At 46.6% G+C, this 26,891-nt stretch overlaps 1 protein-coding gene across 1 annotated transcript in view; it reads right to left on the bottom strand.

Annotated features, from left to right (window-relative positions):
- The window catches only part of ANXA5 (annexin A5), a 53,290-nt gene extending 36,780 nt beyond the window's left edge, over window positions 1-16,510 (bottom strand). The window contains exons 1-2 of the mRNA XM_030191781.1: window positions 16,410-16,510; window positions 16,207-16,268 (exon numbers count right to left, since the gene is read on the bottom strand). Coding sequence (XP_030047641.1) covers window positions 16,207-16,218 — 12 coding nt within the window. The 5' untranslated portion in view covers window positions 16,219-16,268; window positions 16,410-16,510. The remainder of the gene's footprint in view (window positions 1-16,206; window positions 16,269-16,409) is intronic.
- Between the last annotated feature and the right edge of the window lie 10,381 nt (window positions 16,511-26,891).

The raw sequence follows: 26,891 nt of genomic DNA, 5'->3' as shown, positions 1-26,891 counted from the left end.
TTTTTAAGAAAATAAAGAATAGTTTATTGCCTCTGCCTGTCTGGACTGATAAAGAACCCTGGTGTTTTGTGTGTTGGGTCTGTGCTTTCTGGGAACTGTGGGGCCCCTGGGAGTGTGGCCTCCAGTAAACTACAAATCCATAACTAATCCACAACACATCACTACATCCTCTCATATTCTGATTGTCTTATCTCCATAATTGCTGATTAGATCAACTTGTTAGCCTCGATATCTTTGTAACACCAAGTGTATCTTTTGTACCCTGAAATGGTGATGCCATAACAGGTCTTTGTAAGCCACGCTGAGCCTGCAAATAGGTGGGAAAATGTGGGATACAAGTGCAATAAATAAATAAATCACTGGGGAGAATTTGAGAGCGGGAGGGCTCGCCCAGAGGTGGTTGGGACCCAGTCAGTGGAAGGAGGGTGCTAGTGTACAGCACAAGTGGCAGGTGCAGGCGGGTGACTAGGCATTTCGTGTCAGACCTTCTTTCCAAAAATGTAAGGCAACGCTCAAAACATTTATTCTCAAAAGGTATTTTCTGCTGAACTTGGCTCCCAATAGTCATATACTTTCATTGATGGAGAACCTCACCAAGTCCACGTACACTCTTCACACAGCCCACCCTAGCTTTAGTATACTTGTTAGAAACTGTACTCCTCTTTAATTAGTTACACTCAAGCTTGTAACTCAGGCCAGTGGCGTAGCAGGGAGAGGCTGCCACCCGGGGCGGGGCGGTTCGCCGTTGCACCCCCCCGGGTGCAGCACGATGACACCCCCCCCCCGACCAGCTCCCGCACCCTACCTTTAAAAAGAATATCGGGAGGCGAGGCGCTGCCCTGCATGTAAAAGAAATGTGGACCGTTGGGCCTTCTCTTGCTCTGTCTGTCCCGCCCTTGCGGAAATAGGAAGTTGCGTCAGCGGAGGGCAGGACAGATAGAGCGAGGGAAGACCCGACGGTCCACATTTCTTTTACGTGCAGGGCAGGCGCGAGGCGCTGCGCCTTGCCTCCCGATATTCTTTTTAAAGGTAGGGTGCGGGAGCTGGCATGGCAGGGAGCACCCCCCCTTGAGCTGACACCCCGGGCCGACCGCCCCTCACGCCCCCCCCCCCTTGCTACGCCACTGATTCAGGCCTCCTTTCGTTTGTGGGGGCTTTATTTCTCTTTACTATCTGTTCTTTTCCAGTCTGGCTACTGGCGAAAACCTGCCTCTTTACTCAGCCTTAGTTTCTTGAACCCATACCCCTCTCTTCTCAAGGGTCCTGGCAGGGGTAGCGGCCACCAAAGACATCGTGCAAACCCCAACACTAACGCTTAGTGACCAATTCCTTTCCTACTGTCATTCAACAACCAAGAACATTTCCCCTCTGCAACTTACCCAGGAACCCACCCCCTTGGGTTGGATCCTTTACCACCCACAACCTCAGAAACCCCTCCCCCCTCTCAGTACTTCTGGAGAATTCTCTCATGGTCTTTAGAAGTCCCCATTATAATGGGGGGGGGGGGGGATTACATTAGTGTTGAGGTTGCTCTCCCTTTTTGCTTAAAAGACTCTAAGTAAACCCTGTTGGTTCTGAACCCCAGATCAGGCCTGGTCCAAGGTAATGAGCACCAGTGGAGAATATGGACTGTTAGGCCTATGGCTCTCCAGCTGATTTATGTTAAGACTCATCCAAGCAAAAAAAGGGTTACAGCAGTTTTGGAGTGGAGGAGTGGCCTAGTGGTTAGGGTGGTGGACTTTGGTCCTGGGGAACTGAGTTCGATTCCCGGCACAGGCAGCTCCTTCTGACTCTGGGCAAGTCACTTAACCCTCCATTGCCCCAGGTACAAATAAGTACCTGTATATAATATGTAAGCTGCATTGAGCCTGCCATGAGTGGGAAAGCGCGGGATACAAATGTAACAAAAATAAAAAAATAAATCAACTCTGCTAAAGCTTTTCAACATGAGTTTCCTAGAGTGCAGGTTTGGCAATTAAAATTCAATGCGAAGAAATGCAAAGTGATGCAAGAGTAGAAATCCATGGGAGATGTATGTGTTAGGCGGTGAGAGTCTGATATGTAGAGATGGGGAGAGGGATCTTGGGGTGATAGTATCAGAGGATCTGAAGGTGACGAAACAGTGTGACAAGGCGGTGGCCGTAGCCAGAAGGTTGCTAGGCTGTATAGAGAGAGGTGTGATCAGCAGAAGAAAAGAGGTGTTGATGCCCCTGTACAAGTCGTTGGTGAGGCCCCACCTGGAGTATTGTGTTCAGTTCTGGAGGCCGTACCTTGCGAAGGATGTTAAAAAAATGGAAGCGGTGCAAAGAAAAGCTACGAGAATGGTATGGGATTTGCGTTACAAGACGTATGAGGAGAGACTTGCTGACCTGGACATGTATACTCTGGAGGAAAGGAGAAACAGGGGTGATATGATACAGACGTTCAAATATTTGAAAGGTATTAATCCGCAAATGAACCTTTTCCGGAGATGGGAAGGTGGTAGAATGAGAGGACATGAAATAAGGTTGAAGGGGGGCAGACTCAAAAAAGATGTCAGGAAGTATTTCTTCACGGAGAGGGTGGTGGATGCTTGGAATGCCCTCCCGCGGGAGGTGGTGGAGATGAAAACGGTAACGGAATTCAAAAATGCGTGGGATAAACATAAATGAATCCTGTTCAGAAGAAATGGATCCTCAGGAGCTTAGCTGAGAGTGAGTGGCAGAGCCAGTGGCGGGAGGCAGGGCTGGTGGTTAGGAGGTGGGGCTAATGCTGGGTAGACCTATATGGTCTGTGCCCGGACAACGGCATTTACAAATCAAGGTCAGGTATACACATAAAGTAGCACATATGAGTTTATCTTATTGGGCGGACTGGATGGACCGTACAGGTCTTTCTCTGCCGTCATCTACTATGTTGCCGTGTTGCAGAAAACAGGTCTAGACCCTGCGAGGGACTGAGTGAAGTGGTGGCCAAAGGGACAGCACCAAAGGGGTCACAGCAAACAGCTCACTTAAGTCTGGAGTTAAAGGGACATATGTGGGACCCCTTCCCTCCACCTCCCAGGTCTGAACCGAGACTGCAGTTCTAATATTTTTCATTAGGATTTGGAAGGTTGTATCAAGTGCTAAACTACAAGACATTTTATTTCCCTCTATTCCAATTCCAGAACCCCCAGGTACCTCTAAACGCAGCTCATTTCAAGGTAAAGCCACGAGGCTCCTGTCTGAACGGATGTGCCGTCTGAGTAAGATACCATCCAGCATCCTTTCAAAAGGATATTTGCTTATCATTTGAAAGGCAGGATTTAAGCACTGGCTTCTACTGATTTGAAAGTCAAAATTCTCCCCACATTTTTAGAGCTTTCCTAGCTGCAGAGAACAGAGAGTGTGTACATAAGTACATAAGTAATGCCACACTGGGAAAAGACCAAGGGTCCATCCACGACAGCGGCCAATCCAGGCCAAGGGCACCTGGCGAGCTTCCCAAACGTACAAACATTCTATACATGTTATTCCTGGGATTTTGGATTTTTCCAAGTCTGTTTAGTAGCGGTTTATGGACTTGTCCTTTAGGAAACCGTCCAACCCCTTTTTAAACTCTGCTAAGCTAACCGCCTTCACCACTTTCTCCGGCAACGAATTCCAGAGTTTAATTACATGTTGGGTGAAGAAAAATTCTCTCAGATTTGTTTTAAATTTACTACACTGTAGTTTCATCGCATGCCCCCTAGTCCTAGTATTTTTGGAAAGCGTGAACAGACGCTTCACATCCACCTGTTCCACTCCACTCATTATTTTATATACCTCTATCATGTCTCCCCTCAGCCGTCTCTTCTCCAAGCTGAAAAGCCCTAGCCTCCTTAATCTTTCTTCATATGGAAGTCGTCCCATCCCCGCTATCATTTTAGTCGCCCTTCGCTGCACCTTTCCCAATTCTACTATTGAAGGAGACACCTTGGAAAGAGAACCTTTGGGCTTGCAATGCCTCGTTGGATCTCAGGGTCCTCTGGTTGTCTCTCTCCCATATATAAAAATGTGTGTTGAAAAATAAAGACATCTCCGGCCTTTCACACCCCTGCACATTTTTCACATTCTGCTCTCTAAAACACAAAATGCACTGAAGTGGGAGTTTGTTTCACTGATCCATACAATATACTCTACACATCCAACAAAGAACAACGATAGAACTAGAAACCAAGACGTCTTGATTGTAGAAAAGTCTTCACATTAAAACAGGACGGAGCAACAGTACAAACCAAAGTACCAATGCAGAATTAAGCCCCTTAGCAGTGAAATTAAAACAAAAACATGTTGTTTTTTTGTTCTAAAGATTTTCCTAACAAAAAACAAATATTGAGAAAACGTTTTTGGAAAAGAAAAACAAAAAAGCATAAGATTAAGGGACTGCTGTGACTTCTAGCTTTTTAGCAGAAAAACAGCTGCCTCATCCCGCACGAGTCTTGTGGATAGCACAATGCTTTTACAGTGCAGGCTGTGCTGAAGTTCTGTTCCTGCGTTGATTATATGAGTAATCCTAGATGCCTTTTTCATTGCAGATTTTCTAAAGTTTGGGAAAAGTATGCTTTAATTTATCATATTATTATAACAGCACACCCTTATTTCTCCCAGCGGTATCCTATTGCCCAAGGTCTCCTCCTTAGGTGTCAGTATTAAACCTCAGGCCACCTGGGTAATGAAGTCTTGCATAGTGGGGAAGAAATGTATTTTGCAGCATTGGCATTGGAGGAATAAGCTTCATGAGCTGCTTTTGATGGAGCTTAAGTCTATGTATTAATCTTTAAATCCCAACATCAGTTTTATTCTGTTTGGGAGATGTGTATCCATTCATTGGCTCCTCATAAGTACATAAGTAATGCCACACTGGGAAAAGACCAAGGGTCCATCCACGACAGCGGCCAATCCAGGCCAAGGGCACCTGGCTCCTCAAGCCCACACTCATAATTAAATGCCCTCTCAGGCACAACAGGGTAAAGTCTCCTTCTCCCCTCCCCCTTCTTGGGGAAAGCCCAGGGTGGTTCTTGTATTGTTGATATCCTGCATTTCCTTTGGCTTCTTCGGGGAGTTCGCCTTTTTCCCAAATCAGGTGAAACATGGATCCATGCTGCATCAGGTTCAATAACAGTCCAACCTGGTAAATGCAGCATATGAGATGCCGTTTTGTCCAGTGTAAGAATAAGGCATTTGTGTGTAATTAGAATCCATACAATCCCACTATATAAAAACCTCAACCAAGCATGTTCTACATACTGCTAAGAGTCACAAACCTGGCAGACCAATCATACCTGGTACTCATACGTTCACACAGGGAATAGATGGACATAGAGGGGGATCCTTACCTAATACACAAGACAAAACGGCTTCATACGAGATCCCAGAGACCTTCCGAACAAACTAACATCAGACAGCTACCACCTGGCACTCTCCTGCTCAAACAGGTGTAGATGGAATAGTGGCATGTGACAAATATCTAAAGGCATCTACCCTAGACCACCAATATACAGCAGACAATGTTACACAATTAATGAAATTCAGAGCACATTCTAAAGCATGGACTGATGAGACAAAGTCAACATGGATTTAGTGAAAGGAAATCATGCCTCACCAATCTACTGCATTTCTTTGACGGGGTAAACCAACATGTCGACAAAGGTAAGCCGGTGGATATTGTGTATCTGGATTTTCAGAAAGCTTTTGACAAAGTCCCTCATGAAGGGCTCCAGAGGAAGTTAGAGAGTCATGGGATTGGAGGTAGTGTATTGTCATGGATTAAAAACTGGTTGAAAGATAGGAAACAGAAAGTAGGGTTAAATGGTCACTATTCGCAATGGAGAAGGGTAGTTAGTGGGGTCCCTCGGGATCTGTGCTAGGACCGTTGCTTTTTAACATTTTCATAAATGACCTGGAGGTGGGGGTGACTAGCGAGGTTATCAAATTTGCTGATGACACAAAGTTAAGGTCGTCAAATCGCGGGAAGATTGTGAAAAGTTGCAAGAAGATATTGCGAGACTAGGAGACTGGGCGTCTAAATGGCAGATGACGTTCAATGTGAGCAAGTGCAAAGTGATGCATGTGGGAAAGAGGAACCCGAACTATAGCTATGTCATGCAAGGTTCAGCGTTAGGAGACACGGAACGAGAAAAGGATCTAGGTGTTGTCGTTGATGATGCGTTGAAACCTTCTGCTCAGTATGCTGCTGCGGCTAAGAAAGCAAATAGAATGTTAGGTATTACTAGGAAAGGAATGGAAAACAAAAATGAGGATGTTATAATGCCTTTGTATCGCTCCATAGTGAGACTGTACCTTGAATACTGTGTTCAATTCTGGTCGCCACATCTCAAAAAAGATATAGTGTAATTAGAAAAGGTGCAGAGAAGGACGACGAAAATGATAAAGGGGATGGGACGGCTTCCCTATCAGGATAGGCTGAAGAGGCTGGGGCTCTTCAGCTTGGAGAAAAGGCGGCTGAGGGGAGATATGATAGAGGTCTATAAAATAATGAGTGGAGTGGAAAAGATAGATATGGAGCGTCTGTTTACGCTTTCCAAAAATACTAGGACAAGGGGGCGTGCAATGAAGCTGGAGTGAAGTAAGTTTAAAACAAATAAGAGAAAATTTTTCTTTACTCAACATGTAATTCGACTCTGGAATTGTTGCCGAAGAATGTGGTTAAGGCAGTTAGCTTAGCAGAGTTTAAGAAAGGTTTGGACGGCTTCCTGAAGAAAAAGGCCATAGAATGTTATTAAATGGACATAGGGAAAAATCCACTATTCCTGGGACAAGCAGTACAAAATGCTTTGCTCCGTGGATCTTATCAGGTGATTGTGACCTGGATGGGCCACTGTTGGAGACAGGGTGCTGGGCTAGATGGACCTTCCGCAAACAGGAAATGAGGACGGGACCAGAGGAACAGCCGAAACACAAGAGAAAGCAAAGGCAGTCTGAAGCGGTGTCCATGCGTGCTGGACTTCACTGTTGCCGGCGGAGCAGGAGGTAAAACGTTTTAAACAACAGCTGGCACTTACGAAGGGCTGGGGCACCCGCACATGCCCTCCTTGCACTCGGAGGCCACAGAGGGAGGGAGGGAGGCGCTGCGGAAATCAGAGGAGGGGGGCGCGGAACTTGGACAGAAGTGGGGCCGTCGGACTGGAGTGGGGAGGGGGTCCTGAGACGAGAGAGGGGGGAGGGAGGGAGGATGAGAAGGGGTGGGTCCTGGAACTCGGAGCAGAGGGAGGGAGGCTGGGAGGGGTGCCTGGAACTCGGAGGGAGGGAGGCAGGTAGTGGGTGTGGAACTCGGAGGGGAGGGGGTGAGGTAGGGAGGGGGCCCTGGAACCTTGCTAGCGCCCGTTTCCTTTCTGTTGGAAACGGGCCTCTTTTACTAGTCATGAAATAAAGTCATGCTCTTGGCTTCTTTCCATCGGGAAGCTTCTGCTCAGTTGCTACAGTTCGTTCCTTCTGGGTCACTCATGTCTTCAATGCTATGTATTCCTTCTTTCACTTAAGGATCTAGGGCTCCACTTGTTTCCAGAGCTCATTCCCTTGCCTTCTTTACCGTTTTCTCCCTCCCTAATTGGGACACTGCTTTTTTTTACAGCCCATTCATTCTGGACTGGTCTGGTATGGACGAAAAGGAATGAAAAATTGTGTCTTACCTAATAATTTTCTTTCCTTTAGTCCTACCAGACCAGTCTAGGAATCCTCCCTATCTAGTTTACTTGTTTGATATTTTTACTTAGAGAAACTTCCCCTAGCTTTTCATTTTCTGCATATGAATGTCTCCCATCTCCTGACTCAGTGTAATACCTGCACATCAGCTGAGTTTAAGCCTCGTTACTTCTTTATGCTGCTATAATCTCAGTGGCATCTTGACTCTACTCTTTCAATGTGATCAGCTGAACGCCATTGCTTGGCCATTCGAAATACTGAGCATTCCAGGCTGCAAAGTACTTTGCATCAGAACTACTTTTCTCTGTCTCCATCCGCCTGTAGATGGACATAACCAATTCGTCCTGGACTAGTCTGGTAGGACTAAAGGAAAGAAAATTCTCAGGTAAAAGACAATTTTTCCATTTCCCTCACACACACTTGCGTTCGATTCCTTCGTGGCAGCTGAAAATCAGATTCAGTGAGCTACGGGGCCTGTTTGAGGCTTACGAGAATCACAAAAGGATTTTCAGACACGCTGTGCTGCAGTGAGTATTTCTTGCCACGCAGGCTGCAGCTCGGCTTTCATACCCTTAAGATCCCTCAGCAACCACACCTGAACTATGCTGAATCCCTTGGCAAAGCTGTGGCAACAAGCCCAGGCGGGCCTAATTAAGCTCCTGGTAAGACATGAGAAAGCTCAAAGCACTGGACAAAAACTCCTGCCCCTGGAATAAGTTATCACTGGCAATACAAACATTACACAGATTCTAACCCACAAATACAACTACTGCAGTCCCTCTACCCAATATCCAGCTTTATTCTCCCCCCACCCTGCATAGCTTCTCCTTAGTGGCAGCCCTGGAAGGCTGATGCCCAGATTTACACATAGTAACATAGTGAGTGACGGCAGATAAAGACCTGAATGGTCCATCTAGTCTGCCCAAGCATAAAGACACAATTTACACCCCCCCCCCCCCCCTTCAGCAGTTCTCTCTCCCAAAGCCTCAAAACGCTCTTCCCTTGAAGAGGTTGACAGGCTACCAATCCACAGCAGTGCAGAGCCGTGAAGGGAGACCACAGGAGGAGTAGAGGGAGGGACCTGGCCACCTGAATTTGACCCCCCCCCCCCCCCCCCCCGCAGGCCTCAGCCTCCAGACACTGCAAGAGACACAGAATAAAGTTACTCCCTACCCCCGAACAAAATAACATTTATATGTTTAATTTAAAAAAACAGCAGAAAAAAAAAAAGACAGACTGAATTCAGAAAGCACCCGTCAACCGAGACCTGGGATCCCTCTTCCCCACTGGTCTCTGCCGATGGGCACCACAGTCTGGGATGATCTAGTATACATCAGTCTTGCTCAATCACATTAGTAAGGTTTTGGGGATTTACACAACTGTGTTTCATTCTATTTGTATTTCTACTCAGGAAAAAAAAGCACAGCTTTACAGGCTACCACTTACTCGAAATAACCATGGTTGAGTGTGCGTTTCAATGTTATTTTGTTTTCAGGATGGTGCATTGCTCAGGTGCAACACTAACCAAGTATTTGAACGTCTGTATCATATCACCCCTGAAAGGAGGAACAGGGGTGATATGATACAGACGTTCAAATATTTGAATGGTATTAATCCGCAAACGAATCTTTTCCGGAGATGGGAAGGCGGTAGAACGAGAGGACATGAAATGAGATTGAAGGGGGGCAGACTCAGGAAGGATGTCAGGAAGTATTTTTTCACGGAGAGGGTGGTGTATGCTTGGAATGCCCTCCCGCGGGAGGTGGTGGAGATGAAAACGGTAACGGAATTCAAACATGTGTGGGATATACATAGAGGAATCCTGTGCAGCAGGAATGGATCCTCAGAAGCTTAGCTGAAATTGGGTGGCGGAGCAGGTGGGGGGAAGAGGGGTTGGTGGTTGGGAGGCTAGGATAGGGGAGGGCAGACTTATACAGTCTGTACCAGAGCCGGTGATGGGAGACGGGACTGGTGGTTGGGAGGCGGGAAATACTGCTGGGCAGACTTATACGTTCTGTGCCCTGAAAAAGACAGGTACAAATCAAGGTAAGGTATACACATATGAGTTTATCTTGGGCAGACTAGATGGACCATGCAGGTCTTTTTCTGCCGTCATCTACTATGTTTTACTATGTTACCAGAAATCCCGAGACTTCCCGAGCCCATACGCCATGCGCCCTCCCTGCCCATTTTCAAGTCCTTACTCAAAGCCCATCTCTTCTCCCTTGCTTTTGGCGCTTAACCACCTTCCCCATTCCTGATACCTACACTGACTACATAGTTTGTCACCTTTAGATTGTAAGCTCTCTTGAGCAGGGACTGTCCTTCCCCATGTTTAAACTTGTACAGCGCTGCGAAACCCTGGCAGCGCTATAGAAATGCTAAGTAGTAGTAGTAGTAAATAAAATAAAAATAAAAACAGCCCACCAGCAAGATACTGGAAAAATACACTAGTTTGGAATCAGCCGATTTGAAGCAAGAACCACAGCAAACTATTAAACAGACTTTTTTCCTTACTATGTATTACATTACCTTGCAACCCAATTCCTTTTGTAACACCAAATGTCTACTCTCCTCACATTTCCACTATCCATGAATGTATTGTAAGCCACATTGAGCCTGCAAAGAGGTGGGAAAATGTGGGATACAAATGCAATAAATAAAAATAAATACAGGGTGGGAAAGGCATGAGATGCAAGCAGAAAACGGGAAGCTGGGGTAAACTCTTGCCACCCACTGTACCCAGGCCCGGCTCTGTTACCGCTGCAGAGGATTCATTCACAAACAGGGAAATGTACAGCTCTGCCACACTATAAATAATGAAACCAGCTTCCGTTTCTGGGGTAAGTACACACCTCATGAATAAGTGAAAGGAGTGTTCGAGGTTCGGAATTAAATGCACTTTAAGGTAAACTTCTGAGAAAAAGACCTAGAAACTTCCAGCCGAGTAAATGAAAATAAGGAGCAAACAGAACTGCTGGAAACTTAATTAACATAAGCAGCCAGTCTCTGAAAGCTCATTGCATTAGCATTTGGGCTGCCTAAGCTTTTTAAGCTGGGTTTAAGAGATCTCTTTCCCTGTACAGCAGGGCTAAGCAAGGCCAAGTTATGGACACAGTTGACCAAGCGCAGGGGTGGTTAGCAGACCCACTTCTACATCTCTGGAATTTTTCGACCTTGAGAATTTGGGAAGCTGACCAGGCCGGACGGTTTTACACATACACACACACACATTTCATGAACAGCTGGAATTTATTCACCAGAGCAGATAAACTTTATGTTTTTCATGTCAGACGGGCTGCTACGTTCTCTGAAAGAAAACAACTTTCAGAATTCAGGAGCCTCACAAAGGGATCGTGACCAGCTTCCTTCAGCTAACCCAACTCTTGGCAGGCTGAGCCGGTTACGCCCACTGGTCTACAATTCTTCCTAATTCTGATTTCACTTGAACAAGGATGACGCTGTCAAAAGCGAGAGCCCAAATGACTGAAGGTAGTTTCTTTAAAAACCCGGACGGTAGGACCCGAATGCATCACAGCAAGTATTTGGGGACGATTACACAGCTGCACTGTGATTCGTTCTGCAAGATTCAGCTGGTCTCTGACCCAAAAGCAGGCACTAGAATATTTTCCCTCCCGTGGAAGTGGAAATACCAGACCCAGGAAGCAGCGAGAGGGAACACAAGTGTGGTTTATGGCCTGGTGGGTAGATAGACAGCCCAAGTCTCACTGGAGAACTGCAGAGGGAGGAGGAGAAAGGAAACAGAAGGGGAAGGATGGATTTAAAAAAAAAATAAAAAAGTTGCAGCATGTGACCTCCCACCCCACCAAAATACACAAAGACATTTGCTAACTTCTGCAGGAGAGACAGTCACGTCTGCTATCACAATGTAAAGTGAAAACAGGGATGTTTCTACCTGCTTCTGGGACTTTTCCTCAGTCTTTTAGTTCTTTCTGGATCTCATCTCCAGCTCTCCCTCCTCCTTCCTTATCTCCTCTCCTCCATCCTCATGCACCATCTTCCCCTCACCCCCTCCTCACTCCTTCCCAGGGTCTCTCTATCCCCTTCGGGATCTCACCTCTGTTCCCTCCCCACAGGCAGAGGAATGGGATCAGCCCCTCCCTGAACAATAAAGGTGCTCTGCTACCCTCACTCCCAGCTATTCCCTCCATCTTTTCTCCAAGATCACCACCTATCCCCGTGCTAATCCCCTTTGTGCTGTCTTCCACTCTGATCCCAGCCTCTATCTGCGCTCTGTAGAAACCGAACACTCATCTCTGCAGGAACCGTGGGATTGCCTGTCAACTTGTACTGTACACTAGAGAATGACACAGGGACAGAGCCCGTCAAGACAGGGACAGTGTCACTTTCTACTTTGAAGCCTGTTAATGAACTGGACTGTTATTTATGTTTGATGCAGATGAAAATATTTTTATTTTTTTGGAAAAACAAGCAACTGACCTGAAAACGATTAACGACATTACTAACTTTCACAAATCTCTGAAAACCTCTCTCTTCAACAAGGCCTACCGTGGAAATCCATAGCCTAAGCATAATACTTCACCATGTCACCCCAGTGGATTAGCCAAGGGTGGGCCTGGATGGGCTCAGGCCCACCCAGTAGCAGCACACCTATGATGTGGCTGGCAGGGATCCCTAAGCCTCACCAGCCAAAAACTCCCAACAACTGTCCCTCCTGCATACCTGAAATAGCAGATCTTCCCCTGCAGCGAGCAGTGACTGATACATACTATTCGCACCAGCCCCACAGCCTTCCCTCTGATGTATTCTCACCTATGTGGAAACAGGAAGTAGTATCAGAGGGAAGGCGGTGGGGCCAACATGAGCAGTGTGTCTTAGTTGCTGCATGCGAGGGAGGGAGGATGTTTGAGAAACCAAATGGCATGCAGGCGAGAGAGGGAGAGACCAAATCACTTGTGGGGCAGGGCAAAGTTATTCTGCCCACCCAAAATTGGGTGACTGGCTACGCCCCTGCGTCACCCTACTCTGCTAGATATCTTTCTAGAACTTTGTTAGATCTTTTTTCCTCATCCATGATAGGTGGGAAAATGTGGGATACAAATGCAATAAATAATGAACAAAGTCAGATCATGAAGATCCTACCTAAACCTACACTACCCAAATTGCAAAGGATTGAAATTACGAAACAACTTACGCAGCCGGCTTCTCCTACATAAGCGCACAACTATGGAATGGGGTCCCAAAAGCTGTGAAAACAATCCACGACCACTTCAGGAAATCACTAAAAACCAACCTCTTCAAAAAGGCCTACCCCAACGACCCCACGTAACCCTCTTCACCTACCAACACAGCATGACTATGATCGAACAGGACATCACGCAATCTTCATCCATTCCAACCCTCCACTTATACCTCATACAATCACTATACAACTTTGTAATTTGTTATCCGCCGACTGGGCAAACGCCTTTGACGGTACTATGTAAGCCACATTGAGTCTGCAAATAGGTGGGAAAATGTGGGGTACAAATGCAACAAATAAATAATCGTGCTGGTCACAGCTAGCAAAATTTGTATGGAGGGATCCTGTACATCCTGCTACCAGCACATCTAAGAAGACAACTTCGATTCCAGGAAGGACTGTGGAAGACAAGAGAGCTAGACTGAATCCTGAGATGGTTGATGGCTTCTTATTCATCCACAGATTTAAAAAAATCTCCCCTCTAGGGCATTTTGTACCCCTGGACAATTTAACAGGGTGGATTAGGATTCCTTGGGGTAGCAGAAGTCAGCTATTGTTGGGGTAGGAAGAGAAGAGGGTGGTAGTGGTGTTCGAGGCTTCTCCAGATGAGAACAGAGCCCACGGGGATAGAACCTTTGGGGGCGGGGATGGAGACAGGACCCGCAGGGATAGGGTGGGGACGGGGACGAATTTTGTCCCCCCCGGATTTAGTGAAGGGAAGTCTTGCCTCACCAATCTAATGCATTTTTTTGAGGGGGTAAGCAAACATGTGGACAATGGGGAGCCGGTTGACATTGTATATCTGGATTTTCAGAAGGCGTTTGACAAAGTGCCGCACGAAAGACTCCTGAAGAAATTGCAGAGTCATGGAATCGGAGGTAGGGTACTATTATGGATTAAGAACTGGTTGAAAGATAGGAAGCAGAGAGTAGGATTGCGTGGCCAGTATTCTCAGTGGAGGAGGGTAGTTAGTGGGGTCCCGCAGGGGTCTGTGCTGGGTCCGTTGCTTTTTAATGTATTTATAAATGACCTAGAGATGGGAATAACTAGTGAGGTAATTAAATTCGCCGATGACACAAAATTATTCAGGGTCGTCAAGTCGCAGGAGGAATGTGAACGATTACAGGAGGACCTTGCGAGACTGGGAGAATGGGCGTGCAAGTGGCAGATGAAGTTCAATGTTGACAAGTGCAAAGTGATGCATGTGGGTAAGAGGAACCCGAATTATAGCTACGTCTTGCAAGGTTCCGCGTTAGGAGTTACGGATCAAGAAAGGGATCTGGGTGTCGTCGTCGATGATACGCTGAAACCTTCTGCTCAGTGTGCTGCTGCAGCTAGGAAAGCGAATAGAATGTTGGGTGTTATTAGGAAGGGTATGGAGTCCAGGTGTGCGGATGTTATAATGCCGTTGTATCGCTCCATGGTGCGACCGCACCTGGAGTATTGTGTTCAGTACTGGTCTCCGTATCTCAAAAAAGATATAGTAGAATTGGAAAAGGTACAGCGAAGGGTGACGAAAATGATAGTGGGGATGGGACGACTTTCCTATGAAGAGAGGCTGAGAAGGCTAGGGCTTTTCAGCTTGGAGAAGAGACGGCTGAGGGGAGATATGATAGAAGTGTATAAAATAATGAGTGGAATGGATCGGGTGGATGTGAAGCGACTGTTCACGCTATCCAAAAATACTAGGACTAGAGGGCATGAGTTGAAGCTACAGTGTGGTAAATTTAAAACGAATCGGAGAAAATTTTTCTTCACCCAACGTGTAATTAGACTCTGGAATTCGTTGCCGGAGAACGTGGTACGGGCGGTTAGCTTGACGGAGTTTAAAAAGGGGTTAGATAGATTCCTAAAGGACAAGTCCATAGACCGCTATTAAATGGACTTGGAAAAATTCCGCATTTTTAGGTATAACTTGTCTGGAATGTTTTTACGTTTGGGGAGCGTGCCAGGTGCCCTTGACCTGGATTGGCCACTGTCGGTGACAGGATGCTGGGCTAGATGGACCTTTGGTCTTTCCCAGTATGGCACTACTTATGTACTTATGTACTAATGTCATTCTCTACTGTACACTGCCCAAAGCATCTAAGCGGATACTTACTGCCCAAACAGACTTGAAAAATCTGGCCCCTAATCACCCCACTCAGTGTCCCTCTTACGCCAATAAAATCACCCAGCAGTGCCATCCGAGTCTGACCCAGCATTACAACAATTCCTGACAAATCGCTGTCCAGAGGTTCATCACATTAAAGCAGTTGAGCCTAGCCCTGTACCGACAAGGGTGTACTGCAGTTAAGAGACTTGGACTCCTGCTCGGGCCACGCAGGCAGGGGAGGGAATTCTGGCCTCAAGACTTCCTCAATGCACTCATACGAGTGCGCAGACCAAAGGACTGTTACTGCTACAACTGGGCCACTGCAAGGGTATCGGACACCCTAGGTGATCCTTCAGCTCCACGATCTGCCCCACCCACATGACATCATCTTTTAAATAGGAAACTTTGGGACAGGGCGAATGTGCGTGTGCCACACACACAAAAATAACACAGTAACGTGAAGGCAGATAAAGACCGGAATGGTCCATTCTAGTCTGCCAGTAAGGTGGGCAGAGCCACGCAGGTTACACTCCATCAAGATCAAAGACGGAGTCACACAATCAGGGTACAGTTCTATCAGGGCAATTTCCAAAAAAGTACACATATGTGGGCACTTTTTTTTCTGACCCTACAGGGCTCACAATCTAACTTTTTGTACCTGGGGCAATGGAGGGTTAAGTGACTTGCCCAAGGTCACAAGGAGCGGCAGTGGAAATTGAACCCAGGTTGCCAGGATCAAAGACCAGCTGCACTAACCTCTAGGCTACAGTCAATAAAAGCACTTGTAAGGTCAACTAGTTGTATAAATCTGTCACATTTACAGACGAGGTCCTTTCACCTGAGTCTATGTCCCTTCCTTCTGACAACTATAGCAGGAGTCAGCAAACAGGGCACTTGCTGTAACCTTTATCTTGTCTTCCTCTCTTCAATAGTCCCTTTCCCTATGTGTCCTTCCGTCTGTCCTGTTTGTCTGTCCTGATTTAGATTGTAAGCTCTTGTGAGCAGGGACTGTCTTCTCTTCATGTTCAATTGTGCAGCGCTGCGTACGACTGGTAGCGCTATAGAAGTGATTTAGGGCAGGCAATTGCCCTGGGCCCCAGAGAGAAGCTGTAAGAAAGTGAGAGAGCTCCAAAGCCAGAGAGAGGAAGAGGTGGGGCAAAAAGAGACAGTCCCAGTCCTGGACGAGACAGCCCCAGCGACCCCACCCAGGTCCCGGCACTCACCTTACCGGCCATGGCTCGCTCAGAGATGCGGATCGGACTCGGAAGAAAGGAGCCTGCAAAAGCTGCCAAAAAGGATGGAGAAAGGAGTGAGTCTCAGTCGGTAGCCCCCACCCCGAGACAGAAGCCCCCTCACCCCCCACCTATCACGCTACGGCTTTAAAGCCGCAGGGGGCTCCCCACACACCCTGTTCCCCACCCCTCACCTGTAGCAGCAGCGCTGGAGCCGGGGAAGGACTGTCTGAGAGACCCTGCTGCAAACGCGGCACTACCGGAGAAAGAGCAGAGCCACCGCCCCTGCCCGATTCCGCCCACCCCAGCTAACCCCGCCCCGTCTGACCAAGCAGAACCTTCGCCCCTCCTTCCAGAGTAAAGAGCCACGCCCTTGGCTGGCTCCACCCCTCTATTCCAGACCCCGCCTCCTCCAACTCCTAGACAAGACCACGGTTCTATCAGCGGAAAAGAAGTCGAGAGCAGGAAGTGGGGTCGAGTTCAGTTGAGTTGCACACAGTCAAGGAGTCAGCTCCAAAACACACAGTACGTTTCACCATCTCTTGAGCAATCTCAGATAAAAACACACTGTGAAGGAGTTTCCCCCATACAGTGGGGATGCTCAGACACCCCCCTGCACCCACAGAACTGGCACCTACATAGGGCTCTGATGAAGACCTGCTTTCCGTGTTGCATGCATGCTTTATTCATGGGCTTCTGCTGAAGAATCTCGCTTCAGCTGTTTGTGCTGTATTCATGTTTTTACGCGTGTCAATGTGTTACCTGCATGGGGCTCTGATGAAGATGTGCTTTCCAGCTTTCCATGTTGCACGCATGCTTTATTCATGGGCTTCCGATGAAGAATCTCGCTTCAGCTGTTTGTGCTGTAGTCATGTTTTTACGTGTATCAATATGTTACAGTCAGCATGGGGCTCTGATGAAGATCTGATTTTCTGCTGTCCATGCTGTATTCATGCTTTACCTGTATCAGTGGGACATCTGCATGGAGTTCAGATGAAGATTTTCACTTCAGCTGTCTGTGCTGTATTCATGTTTTTACGTGTATCAGTATGATACCTGCATGAGACTCTGAAGATTTGCCCTTCAGCTGTCCATGCTGTATTCATACTTTCTCTGTATCAATGTGATATCTGCATGGAGTTCTGATGAAGGTCTGCTCTTCAGCTTTCCTTGTGGTTTTCATGATTTATGTGTATCAATGTGATAGCTATGTGGACTCTGATTAAGATTTATTTTTCATCTGTTTGTGCTGTATTCGTGCTTTATGTGTATCTGTAACACTTCTACAGGTTTCTAATGACAGCTGGCTCTTCAGTCATCCATGCTGTGTTCGTGCCTTATATGAATCGGTATTTTATCTGCATGGCTTTCTGCTGAAGATTTGCTCTTCAGCTACCCATGCTGTATCCCATCTTTGCATATATCAGTGTGACACCAGGAAGGGACTCCAAACAGGGCATGCTGGGGCTCTAAGCAGACATTTAGGAGGGGAACCCCAAAAATCATCATCAGGTTATTCTTCCTTTAGCTTGGGGCTCCCTGTGGCATGGGGACTCAGGGCAGTTGCACCCTCTAACTCTGACCCTGAAGATCTGCTCTTCAGCTATCAATGCTGTATTCATACTTCACATCTATCAGTATGAAGCCTGCAGGCAGCTTTGCTGCATATCTTGTTTTCAGGTGGCCATGCCATGTTCATAATTTATATGCAACAATGTGATGTCTATGTTCATCTGTCTGTGCTGTATTCATATTTTTACATGTATCAGTATGATACCTGCATGGAACTCTGAAGATTTGCCCTTCAGCTGTCTGTGTTGTGTTCATGCTTCACATTTATCCAGTGTGTTTTTCCTTTCAAAAAAGGTGCCAGTACTCAAATGCTGGGCCACCCTTCAGGGGTAGGGTAATCACTGAGGGACCCATCCCACAATAGCCAGGCCCCCTGCAACCAGTCACAGAATCTATGACAAGGCAGAATTGGTGTGTAGAGCCTGAGCTCATTCATTAAAACTTGGGGACCCATGAGTCAATCTTAGCAGACAATGATGGAAAAGGTGCCGGTACTCAGTACCCCCAAGTACCCCCTCCAAAAAAGCCCTGCATCTATCAGTATGAAGCCTGCAGGGGGCTTTGCTGCATATCTTGTTTTCAGGTGGCCATGCCATATTCATAATTTATATGCAGCCATGTGATGTCTGTGTGGAGTTCTGATGAAGATCCAGCTAGTCAGCTGACTGTGATGTACTTAGAACTGGCAGGTTCCAGTTCAATCCTCTCCTGGTTCTCCTCTTATCTCTCCCACCGTACCTTCAGAGTACATTCTCATGGTTCTTCCTCCATACCTATCCCGCTCTCTGTTGGAGTTCCTCAGGGATCTGTCCTTGGGCCCCTTCTCTTCTCAATCTACACCTCTTCCCTGGGCTCGCTGATCTCATCTCATGGCTTCCAATATCATCTTTATGCTGACGACACCCAGCTTTATCTCTCCACACCTGACATCACTGCAGAAACCCAGGCCAAAGTATCGGCCTGCTTATCCAATATTTCTGCCTGGATGTCCAACTGCCACCTGAAACTGAACATGGCCAAGACCGAGCTTCTTGTCTTCCCACCCAAACCCACTTCTCCTCTCCCGCCATCCTTCCCGTCTCATCTGCCCGCAACCTCGGTGTCATCTTTGACTCCTCCCTCTCCTCTGCGCATATCCAGCAGACAGCCAAGACCTGTCGCTTCTTCCTCTATAACATCAGCAAAATTCGCCCTTTCCTCTCTGAGCACACCACCCGAATTCTCGTCCACGCTCTCATCACCTCTCGCCTTGACTACTGCAACCTACTCCTCACTGGCCTCCCTCTTAACCATCTATCCCCCCTTCAGTCCATTCAGAACTCTGTCGCATGCCTTATCTTTCGCCTGGACCGATATACTCATATCACCCCTCTCCTCAAGTTACTTCACTGGCTTCCGATCAGATACCGCATACAGTTCAAGCTTCTCATACTCATCTACAAATGCACTCAATCTGCAGCCCCTCCTTACCTCTCTACCCTCATCTCCCCTTACATTCCTACCCGTAACCTCCGCTCTCAAGACAAATCCCTCCTCTCAGTACCCTTCTCCACCACCGCCAACTCCAGGCTCCATCCTTTCTGCCTCGCCTCACCCCATGCTTGGAATAAACTCCCTGAGCCCATACGCCAGGCCCCCTCCCTGCCCATCTTCAAATCCTTGCTCAAAGCCCACCTCTTCAATGTCGCCTTCGGCACCTAACCACTACACCTCTACTCAGGAAATCTAGACTGCCCCAACTTGACATTTCGTCCTTTAGATTGTAAGCTCCTTTGAGCAGGGACTGTCCTTCTTTGTTAAACTATACAGCGCTGCGTAACCCTAGTAGCACTCTAGAAATATTAAGTAGTAGTAGTAGGAACTGTCTCACAGATATTTTCACATATCTTTTATCCCCTTCAAACTTGCCCAGTGACAGTCCCTAGCCAGAGGTAATAGTAATAGTAAATGACGGCAGATAAAGACCTGTACAGTCCATCCAGTCTGCCCAACAAGATAAATTCGCTATACATGGTATGTGATACTTTATACCTGAGTTTGATTTGTCCTTGCCATTCTCAGGGCACAGACCGTAGAATTCTGCCCAGCACTGTTCTTGTACTAAAAGTTCTGAAGCTAATGTTGAAGCCAGGGCCATGCCAACATGGTAAGCGCAGTAAGCGCCGCAGGGGGGCACCTGCCTTCAAGGGCGCCACGCCGTAGTTGTATTTAAAAAAAAAAACCTTACTCCTCCGCTCCATCCCTGATTCCCCGGTACTTTAAATTTACCTCGCTGCGCCTCCGACGTCTGCGCAGCATCAGTGAAAGTGCTGCCTGTCTGACGTCTCTCCACCACCCTTCCCTTCGCTCGTTCGTTCCCTCTGTGTCCTGCCCTCAAGGAAATGAGGTCAGAAGAAGGCGGGACACAGAGGGAACGAACGAGCGAAGGGAAGGCTGGTGGAGAGACGTCAGACAGGCAGCGCTTTCACTGACGCTGCGCAGATGTTGGAGGTGGAGAGAGGTACATTTAAAGCGCTGTGGAATCGGGGCGTGCGCACACACCAACTGATGATAGTCTGCAGGGGGGCGCCAGAGACCCTAGGCACGGCCCTGATCACTGAGGCCCCCTGCAACCAGTCACCAAATCTATGACAAGGCAGAATTGGTGTGTAGAGCCTGAGATCTTTCATTAAAACTTGAGGACCATGGGTCAATTTTACCAGATAATAGAAAAGGTGCCGGTACTCAGTACCCCCAAGTACCCCCTCAAAAAAAGCCCTGGTGGTATAAGACTGCATTTTTGTGTTGTCTGGAGAAATGTTGTGACAGGAGCTTGTGACAACCACTGACATGTTAGGGTTCTAAATTGGTTTTATTTACTCAGTTGGGGTTGTGAGTAGAAGCTGGACAGACCTGTGTTGACAGTACTACTATTTAGCATTTCTATAGCGCTACAAGGCATACGCAGCGCTGCACAAACATAGAAGAAAGACAGTCCCTGCTCAAAGAGCTCAAAGAGATAAAAAATAAAGTAAGCAAATCAAATCAATTAATGTGAACGGGAAGGAAGAGAGGAGGGTAGGTGGAGGCGAGTGGTTACAAGTGGGTACGAGTCAAAAGCAATGTTAAAGAGGTGGGCTTTCAGTCTAGATTTAAAGGTGGCCAAGGATGGGGCAAGACGTAGGGGCTCAGGAAGTTTATTCCAGGCGTAGGGTGCAGCGAGACAGAAGGCGCGAAGTCTGGAGTTGGCAGTAGTGGAGAAGGGAACAGATAAGAAGGATTTATCCATGGAGCGGCGTGCACGGGAAGGGGTGTAGGGAAGGACGAGTGTGGAGAGATACTGGGGAGCAGCAGAGTGAGTACATTTATAGGTTAGTAGAAGAAGTGTCTGACCAGAAAAATTAAAAAAAAAATGCATTTTAAAACGGAGAGAATTGTAATTGAAAAAAAGAGCAAGTGTGTTTGGTATTGAGGTGGTTAATTTAAGAAGCCTGGCGGTTTCATTTTTGGCTTCAAGTTGTGTGAATGACAGCTGAACTTGGAAGCTCTAAATAAAAAAAAAAATGTTGATCTTTCAAATAGTTTAACTTGTCTTAAGAAAAGAACAGAATAAATTGGTGAAGCTGTAAAATGTTATGACCCACCACAGAAAAGAAATTGGATGAGGAAGTTCTATATTGACAGTAAACACTGTTATTAGACGGGAGTTTGCTAAAGAAAAATCCTCCTCAGAGAGAAAATATATTATTTTTTGAATAAATTAAATCTGAGCTCATGTTTGTACTACTCATTTCCAGAGGGCTCTGATTTATATCTTTAATGTCAGAAGATTGGTAGTTTAATAATACATCTGGTGTATTGAAAAGTATTGGCTCAGTATTTTGGTGAGCCATAAGATTGCTCATATTGAAATTGGAAGTTCTTGGAAAATTAAAGTGTATTGTTTACTAAGGTGTGCTATAGGCGTGTTAATGGTTTCCGCGTGTTAAACACTAATGCACCCATAGAAATGTATAGGTGCGTTAGCGATGAACGCACCTTAACTTTAAAGGCATATTAAAAACGCTAACACACCTTAGGAAACATACCAGTAAATGAGGGTGGGCTATTTTAAGGATTCTGGATTAAACGTTGTTTGTTTGTTTGTTTGTTTTTTGGTGGGGGGTACAACGTAACACTGATTTTTAAAAAAGGTTCCAGGGGAGATACAGGAAATTATAGACCGGTGAGTCTTATGTCAGTGCTGGGCAAAATGATAGAGACTAGTATAAAGAACAAAATTATGGAGCATATTCAAAAGCATGGATTAATGAGACAAAGCCAACTTACTGACTTCACGGTAAACCTGGAGGACGTAATGGGGCAGTTCGGCAAACTGAAGAGTAGCAAATCTCCTGGACCGGATGGTATTCATCCTAGAGTACTGATAGAACTGAAAAACGAGCTTGCGGAGCTACTGCTAGTGATATGCAACTTATCCTTAAAATCGAGCGTGGTACCGGAAGATTGGAGGGTGGCCAATGTAACGCCCATTTTTAAAAAAGGCTCCAGGGGAGATCCGGGAAATTATAGACCGGTGAGTCTGACGTCGGTGCCGGGGAAAATGGTAGAGGCTATTATTAAAAACAAAATTACAGAGCACATCCGAGGACATGGATTACTGAGACCGAGTCAGCACGGCTTTTGTGTGGGGAAATCTTGCCTGACCAATTTACTTCAATTCTTTGAAGGAGTAAACAAACATGTGGACAAAGGGGAGCCGGTTGATATTGTGTATCTGGATTTTCAAAAGGCGTTTGACAAGGTACCTCATGAAAGGCTACAGAGGAAATTGGAGGGTCATGGGATAGGAGGAAATGTCCTATTGTGGATTAAAAACTGGTTGAAGGATAGGAAACAGAGAGTGGGGTTAAATGGGCAGTATTCACAATGGAGAAGGGTAGTTAGTGGGGTTCCTCAGGGGTCTGTGCTAGGACCGTTGCTTTTTAATATATTTATAAATGATTTAGAGATGGGAGTAACTAGCGAGGTAATTAAATTTGCTGATGACACAAAGTTATTAAAAGGGTTAACTCGCGACAGGATTGTGAAAAATTACAAGAGGACCTTACGAGACTGGGAGACTGGGCGGCTAAATGGCAGATGACGTTTAATGTGAGCAAGTGCAAGGTGATGCATGTGGAAAAAAAGAACCCAAATTATAGCTACGTCATGCAAGGTTCCACGTTAGGAGTTACGGACCAAGAAAGGGATCTGGGTGTCGTCGTCGATAACACACTGAAACCTTCTGCTCAGTGTGCTGCTGCAGCTAGGAAAGCGAATAGAATGTTGGGTATTATTAGAAAAGGTATGGAAAACAGGTGTGAGGATGTTATAATGCCGTTGTATCGCTCCATGGTGCAACCGCACCTTGAGTATTGTGTTCATTTCTGGTTGCCGCATCTCAAGAAAGATATAGTACAATTGGAAAAGGTGCAGCGAAGGGCGACTAAAATGATAGCGGGGATGGGACGACTTCCCTATGAAGAAAGACTAAGGAGGCTAGGGCTTTTCAGCTTGGAGAAGAGACGGCTGAGTGGAGACATGATAGAGGTATATAAAAAAATGAGTGGAGTGGAACAGGTGGATGTGAAGTGTCTGTTCACGCTTTCCAAAAATACTAGGACTAGGGGGCATGCGATGAAACTACAGTGTAGTAAATTTAAAACAAATCGGAGAAAAGTTTTCTTCACCCAACGTGTAATTAAACTCTGGAATTCATTGCCGGAAAATGTGGTGAAGGCGGTTAGCTTAGCAGAGTTTAAAAATGGGGTTGGACGGTTTCCTAAAGGACAAGTCCATAAACCACTACTAAACGGACTTGGAAAAATCCAAAATCCCAGGAATAACATGTATAGAATGTTTGTACGTTTGGGACGCTTGCCAGGTGCCCTTGGCCTGGATTGGCCGCTGTCGTGGACAAGATGCTGGGTTCGATGGACCCTTGGTCTTTTCCCAGTATGGCATTACTTATGTACTTATGTACTTATGAAGGGAAATCTTGCCTCACCAATCTACTACATTACTTTCAAGGGGTGAACAAACATGTGGATAAAGGTGATATTGAGGGGCATAATCAAATGGCGCCGGCCAAATTGATGGGCGACCATCTTCGGGGCTGGCTCTATTTCTGGGATAAGCAGCATAAAATGTTTTGTACTGTTTTGGGGATCTTGCCAGGTATTTGTGACATGGATTGGCCACTGTTGGAAACAGGATGCTGGGCTTGATGGACCTTTGGTCTGTCCCAGTATGGCAATACTTTACTTATGTAACATAGAGAATGACGGCAGATAAAGACCTGTACGGTCCATCCAGTCTACCCAACAAGATAAACTCATTTTACATGGTATGTGATACTTTATATATATACCTGAGTTTGATTTGTCTTTGCCATTCTCAAGGCACAGACCATAGAAGTCTAGCTATATAAAAAATGGTAAAAGTTTAAAATCAATTCTTTTCCTGAGGTTAAAAAAAAAAAAACTAAATAGGGATTTGGTTTTATTCCTTTGAGTTTTACAGCTAGAGTAGTAGGTACCACAGGACCAGATTCCTGTTCATCCAATACAAATAAGGTACCCAACGTAAAAGAAAGACCAAGAAAAGAAGATATCCAAGAAAGTATGAAAATCAGCTAAGTTCTTTATTCAACATAAGTAACCAGAGAACTGAGACAGACATAAAGAAGATTAAAATTTAAAGAAAGTTAAACAAATACTTTATCTGGTTGACATAGTTGAAGAACCTGTAAAACAAAACAAAACACAAATAGGGGCATTTTCGACCGGGGATGACCATTTCTAAGGGCGCCCATCTCCGAGGACGGTGCCGCGAAGTGGCGGAGCCAACTGTATTTTCGAACGAGATGGGCGTCCATCTTTCATTTCGATCATACTGTTGGGGGCGCCCAAATCTCAACATTTAGGCCAACATTAAAGATGATCGACCTAAATGCTGAGAACGCTGGAGGGTGCCCTCGGTTTTCGCTGATAATGGAAACCGAGGGCGCCCATCTCAAAAACAAACAAATCCAAGGCATTTGGTCGCACATGCCAGGGCACCAACCGGGCATCCTAGGGGGCACTACAGTGGACTTTGCAAATTGGTTCCAGGTGCATAGCTCCCTTACCTTGGGTGCTGAGCACCCCAACCCCCCCCCCCAAACCCCGCTTCCAACAACTATACACCACTACCATAGCCCTAAGGGGTGAAGGGGGGCACCTACATGTGGGTACAGTGGGTTTCGGGTGGGTTTTGAAGGGCTCCCATTTTCCACCACAAGTGTAACAGGTAGGGGGAGGATGGGCATGGGTCCGTCTGCCTGAAGTCCACTGCACCCACTAAAACTGCTCCAGGGACCTGTATACTGCTGCGATGGACCTGATATGACATTTGAGGCTGGCAAAAAAAGTTTTTATTTTGAGGATGGGAGGGGGTTAGTGACCACTGGGGGAGTCAGGGGAGGTGATCCCCGATTCCCTCCGGTGGTCATCTGGTCAGTTCGGGCACTTTTTTGGGACTTGGACCTGAAAAAAAGGGACCAAATAAAGTGGACCAAATTCTCGCCAGGGACGCCCTTCTTTTTTTCCATTATCGGCTGAGGGCGCCCTCTCTTAATCACGCCCCAGCACGCCCCTGTCCCGCCTTCGCTACCCTTCCGACACGTCCCCGGGAACCTTGGCCATCCCAGCAACGGAAAGCAGTTAGAGCCGGACAAAATCGGCTTTCTATTATACCGATTTTGCTGGCTTCAGGAGATGGCTGGCCATCTCCCGATTTGTGTCGGAAGATGGTCGGTGATCTCTTTCGAAAATAAGCTGCCCTTGTTCTGCATTCTGTTGCTCTGACGGTCTCAGGATTCAAAATGGCCACCGAGAGTGGAAGTGGCCTTGCGAGACTTAAACTCTCGGTGGCCATTTTGAATCCCAAGACCATCACAGCAACAGGATGCAGGGCAAGGACAGAGCTCCGGGCAGGAAAGAGGGGGCTCTTTCCTGCCCCGAAGAGGCCACTAGACCACCAGGGTAGTAGATAGTAAGTAAGGGGAGGGGAGGTGACCTGGGGGAGGGGAGGTGATGGGGGGGCCAGGGGAGGGGAATATGTGACAGGGGGCGGGGTGAGGATGCAAAAGGGGCAGGGTGTGGGAGGGGCATGGGGCGGGACATGTGTCCTCTTTTTGAGAGGACAAAATATGGTAACCCTAGGTTAGGGACAGTCCTTAGGAGGACCTTAGTGACCTTGGAGGAGTGAAGAGGGAGATCCTGTTCTTTTAGTACTCTGGGCCATTTCGTTTAAGGGCCTTGAAGGTCAAACAGAGAGCTTTAAATTTAGTCATGTACTGTACTGGTAGTCGGTGAAGTTTTTGCGATGTGGTCACGTCGCTTGCAACCTTCTATGAGTCTTGCTGCTGCATTCTGAATGAACTGGAGCTGGTGCAACCCCTTTGTAGTCAGACCATTGTATAGTGCATTTTAGTAATCCAGTCTTGATGTTACCATGGCATGCACAACTGGGATAAGATTTGCCTTCTCGATGTAAGGAGAGAGGCAGCATAGCTGTCGCAAATAGTAGAAGCAGCTCTTGAAGGTTGCTTGGGTTTGGGGAATCAGAGTAAGTGTTGAATCTTAACTGTATTCCAAGGTTACTGACTTGTGATTTCAGGGGGAGTTCATACTTCCCAAAAGAGATTTTGATGTCGGGTACATGTCCACTTGTGTTAGGGACCCAGAGAAGCTCAGTTTTACTTGGGTTCAGGCAAAGTTCGTTGTTTTTAGCCCATTCTTGTATTGATGTTATTCATACAATGCCTCTCATCTAAACCTCTCTCCGTAAATGAACTGAGCACACAAGCAGGCTTCAGGTTTAACATTATAATTATCAAATGACAGTTTCACTGATTTAGTGCCAGAGCTCTGCATGACATGTCCAGGGGCTCTTACCGCTTCAAGTTTCAACTTTCTTTATTGCTTGATACACCGCCTAAGGTAAATGCTGTCCAGGCGGTTTACAATGGTCCTAAATAAATACAGTAGGATACATGAAAGTATCAGAGAAAATAAACTACAATATCTAAAGCAAACATA

Source organism: Microcaecilia unicolor, chromosome 2 (assembly GCF_901765095.1).
Source record: "Microcaecilia unicolor chromosome 2, aMicUni1.1, whole genome shotgun sequence".
Classification (NCBI taxonomy): Eukaryota; Metazoa; Chordata; class Amphibia; order Gymnophiona; family Siphonopidae; genus Microcaecilia; species Microcaecilia unicolor.
This window is presented reverse-complemented; position numbering and strand designations above follow the sequence as displayed.